Consider the following 8,404-nt stretch of genomic DNA (forward strand, 5'->3'; position numbering starts at 1 on the left):
GCCCTCATGTTCAGTTTGACCCAGTGGCCCATTTACAGGTACATTTCTACAGTATCATGTTGGTAGGCAAAAACAAGTTATATGTATTGAAAACGAGGTTTGTGTTATTACAGATTTGATGGGTTTCATCCCACATGAGGAACCGCAATATAACCAGATATTACAATGGCCTTACAGTACATACAGGATGGTGCTTTGCAGCAGGAGTAGATTTTGAACACTGAATCTAGATTTGCACATGGAAACTAGGTTTTCACCTTTGTTACCCACAGATAAATATCTACACATATCAAGTAACCTGTTTCGTCCCCTTAAAGAAACGTGCTTCTGACATCTGCTGCATGTTTAACAGCTTATCTTAGCTTTAAAAACACAATGTACTGTACACCTCTACTTACAAGGCTTAGGCTTATCTGCTAAAAGTGTGCTGAGATGACTTTGTTCCCCTTAATCCACGCTTGGATCTGTAAAAGTGAGTCAGACAGCAGGGAAAGGGTGAAAATAGCCGCACAGGTCAGCACCTCGGACAGCTCCGCCCCTCGGCTCCTCATCAACAGATCTATTCTAGTCCTGCATGAATCCTCACCTCACTGCGACATCCACTCACTCACCCACCCGGGTAGCAGGCTTATCACGAACAGTATGGGGGTTTCAGTGTCCCTTGTGTGATGTGTAACCACGGAGTCAACCCCCGTGTCAGGGACAAGTGCGGACAAAATAACAGTGGCATGCATTTGTGAAATCCTCTAAACACCATACTGAAGTTGTGTAAAATAATGAGAGATATTAAGCCTACACGTGAGACGTCTTCAGTGTCGGCCCTTACATTCAAAACCACCGTCGTGTGATTTTGCAAAATGTTCATCTTAAGAAACAAAACACAACAACAACAACGCTAGTGTCTGTCCATGTCAGCGATCCAGGTTTGACTCGTTGGTGTCTCGCTGATTTTTGAGGTCCTGGAAGACCTCGGTGAAAAAGTGCGGGTCTGCATTCAGCTGCAGCATTTTGGCACTCATCCTGTTGATGATCCGGAGCGACGTTTCCCAGAAAACGTCCTTGTTAGACTCGATCATGAACGGTTTGAGTGGGTAGGAGATCTCGTTGCCCATGTAGGAATAGGCGAGGTAGAGGCAAGTCTGAAAGATGCCCTGCAGCTCGGTTGGGCTGTCGATGCTGTCCTCTATGGTGTCTTCGCACAATAGGTACACGAACACCAAGTTGGCCGGCGTGATGAAGCCTTGGTCCTGCCAGCCCTGCAGCAAGAGAGTCCGGTCAATGCTTCGGAACCAGAGGATCACCTCTCCATTGTTTAACTCTTTCAGTTTATAACACCTGCGGCACATAAAGTCCCCTAAGCAGCGCAGCAGCTCTCCTGTTGACGCCTGGATGACGATCCTCCTCGGTGACACCAGAGACAGGCTGCTGGGTTGTTTCTGGACGGAGGGAAGCCTCCCGCTTTGGACAACAGCCTCGCTGTTCTGCGTGGGGACCGTGGGCACCGGGACTGGGATGGGCGCTTTGGGCTTCTTCTCTTCGTTTTGGTCCGTTTTCCTGATGTTTTCGTTGTTGAGCTGAACCACCTGGCAGGACGGGAGTTCACGGGTGGGGAGCGGGTTCGGGGTCACTTTCTTGGCGCTCTTCTTGGCTGAATTGGCCACCAGCTTCTTCCAGGAGAGAGACACGAACATCGAGTGCCGCTTGAGGCTCTTGTCGTTTTTGAGTCCATCTCCTGCGATCTCGGCGTCCATAACAGACGCCTTCTTTGTCGCGGGAGATATAGAGAGGACGGTACCCATGACTGTAAAGGACAGAGCCGGTATGGATGCTGCAGCAACTTCAGCAGCAGAATCTTCTGCAGGGTGAGAGGCGGTGAAGAACAGTCACGACAACTGAAACTCCATTTACGCGTTTATTTCCTCCGTGTGATTGCTTTTTGGAGGCGCTGAACGAAGATGGAGCTGGCTTTTACAGTGAAATCGTATTCCAACAGATGCTCTACAAGCGCCTCAGCACAGACACGCTGCGACACAGTCCTACGGATGTAGCCAGAACGGAGATTAGTGGGATTTGAACGAACCAACAAGTGAAGCTCCTGACTGACAGCATAGACAGCCAATGAGAAAGCCAATCAATGATCCAATCACTAGGGATGTTGTTTTTAGGTCTATGTTGCCATTAATAGCCTATATGACCAGCACAGACGAGGTTCATGCGCTCTTCTCTCCATAGTGCAGCCTGCATTGGAATCTGTTATCTATACCTTTTTTCTGTAATCCTGTCAGCCTAAAGACAAGCAGCCAGCAGCCATGAATGATGAAATAGGGTGTTAGGTGTAGAGATTGTTTCATTTTCTCTTAGGACATGGTTTAGTTTATCTCAAACAGTTTAGTTAGATGAGAATAATAATTCTCTTTAACTCTTGCTTCACAGGGAGCACTACTTCAATATCTGCCCCATCCCCTATGTGTCACGACACTGTAGCGACTTTAAGCATGTTACAAATCACTATAGGTGCATGTAACTTTAAAAAACCCTTTTCTTTCATTATTACTCAGGTACATTCATTGTCCTGACCATAGGGAAAGGTGGTTGTTTCACGCAAACATAGTTTTGTTGGGTGTATGTATTAATTTCAATAAAAATAAATATTAGTCTTATACATTATTGCTCTGTTCTTAATTATGAGTCTGACACATTAAATATTTCAGCTAAGTCAAACAGAATTAACTCTTTTCTTTAATTATTACTTTGACACATTAAGTATTTATCCTAATCATAGAATAAATATTAGGCTCATGCATTTTTTCATTTCATTTTAATACATATAGAGTGGAATCTGAGGAAATGTTTATTTTCCAGAGTCATCGTTGTTTTCCAAACCTTCATACCATATATTATGTGACAGGCAGCCGTTATATGAATAACTAGTGGTTTACCTAAAACATTTTCTCTAGTCTTTGAACTTTTTTTTTTATATTTCAGTGTAGCAGTCTAATTGCATCAGGTGTCTTTTCTGTCTGTGTTTAAGAACATGGTGGATCGTTTTACATATTCTGTCTCAGACTTGGGTCTGGACCCACGACCCTGTTCCAGGGTTGTAATATCAAAGACTCCCTTTTTCCCTTCCAGCGGATGGAGCTATTTAAAACATACCAAATGTGGCTAGGTGGCAGTAATGTACTTGACAATATACATTTGCAGGCTGCAGAAGAAATGGATTGTGATTGTATCTCAGCCTTGTGAAAATATAAAAAGGCATCAAGACATCTACTATTAGCGAGATATATCTATATATCTATATAGATAGCTGTGCACTTATGTTACTTGAAATGCACTGTCCATCCATCCATTATTTATACCATTTAGATGGTCAAAGGGAGGCTGGAGCCAATCCCAGTTTACACTGGGACAAGAGGCAGCACACAAAAAAAATTAAGGAGACTCTCACAACATATTTGCACCTAATTGCAAAGACAGCAAGATATCTCGCAGAGATCAATTGCAAGCTGTCCTTTACTAGATTAGTGTAATGTAGAGTTTGGAAGTGATGCACTCTCGCATCTCTAGGAATTTTTCCCAGATGTGCAGCTTTCCCTCCATCCATCATCTTCCCAACTCATCATCACTGCCACCACAACAGACCATTCCTAGCAACACAGCTGTATTATAACAATAATCAAACTCATATAAGATGTTCATTACACCTGTTGAAACTGCCAACCAACAACAACTATGTCAAGAGACTGAAGAAGGAAGGTAATTCAAGCCCAACAAAGCAAATTAAAATAAAAGACATGATGTCCTAAAACTCCCCAGTGCTACCCATTTCATACAAACTCTTTTAATCAAGCCAACGTTTGATCCAGTGTGTCAATTATATGGTGTTCAAAAGACAGTCTTTCATCTCAAATCAAACACAGTGCTACAATATGCAACAGAAGATTAATTTCACTGCATTAAACATGAATAATCAACTTGTATTTTGAATGAAAAAAGTAAAAAAAAAAATTGGCGATGAGGGTGAATGCAACATTAGAATATAATCAATCAATATAATCAACAAGTTCTTACTGAGAACTTTTCATCAAACAATTGGCTATTTGGATATCGAGCAGTGTAATATTCACCTCCTTTTAGTACTGCTTTGGCATCTACCAAGCTCTGATAACAACACCTGGGTCTTTATGTTCCAGCCAGTTGTTAACCTTTGCTGACAGCCAGTGCATAGTGGGTTCATCAGATCTTTGTTGCTGACAAACAGCTACCTGCTGTGGCTGGATATCAACAGGAGGAGATCAGAGTCTGGGGACTGGTAAACCAAAATGATGGTTTAAAATAAACGCCAGGGACCGAACAGTAGTGTTCTCATAAGGGCAAAATTAACCTGCTGGATTTTTGAAGGGAGTTTGGTCACTTTCTATCAGCAAAAGAAACAAGGAGCTAATGAAGTGAAACAACATGCACTGTCATTGGTGCTGAAGACAATAATGAACAACAACAAAAAAGACTGAGGAATCTGAAACACTGACCTCAGCATCTAAACCTGTCTATCTTCCACCAATAAAATAGTCAGCTTCACATTTTCACTACAGATTTATTTCAGTTACAATTTTTATGAATTACGATTTCACACACAAAATGTCCTTAAGAAATATCTGATGTTTCATTAACAGCATTTTGATAATTGTTTACATTTTTATGCCACTGCACGGGCGACAGCCGATCAATTCTACATGGTGTCAACATGTACACTTGACAGTACAATTCAGTCTTATTTGTAAAGTGCCAAATTATAACAAAAGTCATCTTAGAACACTAGATAGTATGGTCTAGACTTTACTATTATCATTATAAAGAAAACCCCAACAAATCCCCCTTGAGCAAGCACCTGGCAATGGCGGGGAGGAAAAACTCCCTTTACTGGAAGAAACCTCCGACAGACCATGGCTCAGGGTGGATGGCCTCCTGTCTCGACCGGTTGGGGCGAGTGGATAGTTTTTATAGTCATCACCATCGTGGAAAACAAGGCAAACACACCCAAAGTTAATGTCCCAGAGCTTATTTAGTCATCTGAGTTGTCTGTCTCTGCCAGGCTTGCTCCCTCCCAAAAACCCTAAAACACACTCCAGGTTTGTAGGGGCAATTATGAAACCATAATTTTTTTGCTTTTCTTAATAAACTCAGTGTGTCTTTTCTCTGTCACACACACACACACACACACACACACACACCCCTGCACTTCCTCTTTTGTATGGATGTGTCTTACTTCCCTTTTCTCCATAATTCAGCATTTCCACTCTTTATGATTTAGATCCTAATGTACCTTTTTCAATACAATCCTTTCTCATTTTATTCTTACTCATTCACTAATGATTATTTCAAACACACATACACACATAAATCATCTTATGGTTATCCTTACTTACTAAATATCTTAACTTTCTACTTTGTGCATTTTGCCATAGCATTGTAATTATTTCTCTCCAGCTCCTCTTGCTGTTCCTTGTAAACATTCTTGCTGTTCATATGGGAATTCTAACTGAAGAAAGACAATTTGTTCAATAGTCTCCTGCAGCTCTTCTTGTAAAGTCATTTCTGATGCCAGATCATCAGAGGCCAGTTCTGCTGTTATGGCCTGTGTTTCTTGTGCTTTTTGCTTCTCTCTGGGACCCGTTTTTACAGGTTTGCCAACACCATGAAACTCTTTATGCACTTTTCTTGAGCTAATCTGAAGGCCACATGAAGTTTGGAGGTCTGTAGCTATTGACTCTGCAGAAAGTTGGCCACCTCTGTGCACTATGCATCTCAGCATCCGCTGACCCCGCTCTGTGATTTTACTTGGCCTACCACTTCGTGGCTGAGTTGCTGTCATTCCCAATTACTTCCACTTTGTTATAATACCACTAACAGTTGACTGTGGAATATTTAGTAGCGAGGAAATTTCACGACTGGACTTATTGCACAGGTGTCATCCTATCACGGTACCACGCTGGAGTTCACGACCCATTCTTTCACAAATGTTTGTAGAAGCAGTCTGCATGCCTACGTGTTTGATTATATACATCTGTAACCATGTAACTTATGTGTTTGACAGACAGTGAAGGTGTAACAGCCTCTGCTCCCTGTACAATTCCCAGTGGTCACCAGTGAACTGCTGAATACAGGCGGCGTGGCTGGTTTGCCCTGGCAGCTCCTGTGTATGCAGTACTGTGTCTCCACTTCCTGGGATTGCGGAGTATCCTCCAGTTCGTTCCTACGTAGTCAACTCGTGCTGGATCTGGATGTAGAAGGCCTGCAGCAACACATGTGAACATGTTTAAGGCCCTGCACTGAAATTACGAGATATGCCAATCAGGCATAACATTATGACCACCTGTCAATACTGATTACATAGGAGTCAATTGGGCAATTGATTGGCTCTTGTAACAGCCTGCAGCTCACTGTGCGTCTTCTGTTTCCAGAGTTATACTGTCATGAAGAGCACAGATGTGTCTACAATTCACCAAAAACTTGTGTAAAAGGAGTGAAAACTGTGGCCGTGAGGACGAGTTAGAGAGAATGCTTTAGACAAACTCAACAGCCTCAACACTCTAGGTGTGATATCACCACTACAGCCCCTGACTCTTTCTCTTCATAGAGACCAATGTACAGTAGTTCTCATTTTCAACCATTTTAGCTAATATTAAAATATATTTTAATCCTACCAGTGGCTGGACAAAGCTGGACTGAAAGACAGCACAGAGGCACTAATCCTGGCAGCACAGGAACAAGCTCTATGTACAAGATCAATAGAGACAGGGGTCTACCATACCAGGCAAGACCCCAGGTGCAGGCTGTGCAAAGATGCCCCTGAGACAATCCAGCACATAACAGCGGGGTGCAAGATGCTAGCAGGCGGAGAGCATACATGGAACGCCATAACCAAGTGGCTGGCATAGTGTACAGAAACATCTGTGCTGAGTACAAGCTGGAAGTCCCAAAGTCAAAATGGGATACACCTCCAAAGGTGGTTGAGAATGACCAAGCTAAGATCCTGTGGGACTTCCAGATACAAACTGACAAACTGGTAATGGAGGCTGTAGTGATAGATGTAGCAATCCCAAGCAGTAGCAACATCAGGAAGAAGAAACACGAGAAGCTCGAGAAATACCAAGGGCTGAAAGAAAACAGATCCCAGGAACAACATCTGAGATCTCTGTCCAGAAGAGTGCAGTGCTAGGAACAGCTAAGATACTGAGCAGGACCCTCAAGCTCCCAGGCCTCTGGTAGAGGACCTGAGCTTGAAGGAAGGAAAGACCGCCCCGAAGTGGGGGGCGGGCAAGTGGGGAATTTTTTATATATGTCAGTGGCTCAATTCACACTTTGTGTGTTAGTGTTGTCGATTTGTTGGTTTGTGTGTGTGAAAGTTTTCCCCCATGTGGGAACATCTTAAGCACCCCTGCCTCATCTGTACCCTGCAAAAGAGTTTTCTCCAAAGTGAAGTTGTTTCTAAAAGGAGTACTTGTCTGAACCCCAGCACAGTGGAACATATTTTTGTTAGAATAGAAATGAGTCCTTAATTTGCACAAGCACATTCACTGCCCCTTACCTTGTTATAGCACTGCAACATTTTGAAAACAATGTTATTCAAAAGTTGACAAACTTATTTATTGATAAACATTTGACAAGTAATATTAGATTCCATTGTATTGCCATGTTACATACCCATAACACACTAAACAAAAATCTAAATGTTTTTCATATGAATAAATACATGAACGATACATAAAATGCATTTATTAAGATGAATTGATTTCTTTTTCTTGGCAGCACAGTACCTCACACAAAAAGCAGGAACAAAAAAAATTAAAAATGAAAAACTGTGCATATTATTGATTATGCAAGAAGGTAGTTTCAAAGGACATTCAGTTTTAGCTCAGTTTCCTGCGATAAGTCTGCCTCCTGCTGGCGTCTTAGTGCAGCTGCAGCAGCTGCAACCATTTTCATTGTCTTTTGCATTTCCATTATAACATTATTAAATACTTCAAGGTGATCTGAGCAGAACACATTTATTTGCTGTTCTTGCTTTTAATGTGTCATCAAAAACACACAGACAAAAAACAAAAACAAAAAAACTGACAACTGACCAGCAAATTATAATCACATTTTGTGGCTCCTAACTAACTTAGACAGAGCATAGGGCTGTGTAGGCCAGGTAATAGGTGTTAAGATGTACATTTATTTATGTTATCTTTATATTTATTTATATTCAGAGCTTCCAGGCAGAGTTAATGAGAACTGCAATACAGAGATACCATGGATTCAAATCTTGAATCCTTGAATCCTGTCAGGGCCGCTCGGCGGCCGCTGCCTCTCCTCCACCTTTCTCTCCTCTATTTTCTTGATCTGCGGGCTTCTGCAC

At 42.1% G+C, this 8,404-nt stretch overlaps 2 protein-coding genes across 2 annotated transcripts in view; both read right to left on the bottom strand.

The window, feature by feature from the left end:
* Positions 1-6: 6 nt before the first annotated feature.
* Positions 7-2,098, bottom strand: cdk5r2b (cyclin dependent kinase 5, regulatory subunit 2b (p39)). The gene has a single exon (XM_020607685.1). It carries the CDS (start codon positions 1,797-1,799, stop codon positions 912-914), a length of 888 nt encoding a protein of 295 aa, XP_020463341.1. The 5' UTR covers positions 1,800-2,098; the 3' UTR covers positions 7-911.
* A 4,158-nt stretch (positions 2,099-6,256) lies between these two features.
* The window catches only part of LOC109964379 (putative nuclease HARBI1), a 5,093-nt gene continuing 2,945 nt past the window's right edge, over positions 6,257-8,404 (bottom strand). The window contains 1 exon segment of the mRNA XM_020607657.1: positions 6,257-6,295. Within this exon segment, the coding sequence (XP_020463313.1) occupies positions 6,257-6,295 (39 nt within the window).

Source organism: Monopterus albus, unplaced genomic scaffold (genome assembly GCF_001952655.1).
Source record: "Monopterus albus unplaced genomic scaffold, M_albus_1.0 scaffold88.1, whole genome shotgun sequence".
NCBI lineage: Eukaryota > Metazoa > Chordata > Actinopteri > Synbranchiformes > Synbranchidae > Monopterus > Monopterus albus.

What these genes read in the sequence shown, in the direction of transcription:
- cdk5r2b (XM_020607685.1), bottom strand. Translation starts at nt 1,799, where the DNA reads ATGGGTACCGTCCTCTCTATATCTCCCGCGACAAAGAAGGCGTCTGTT.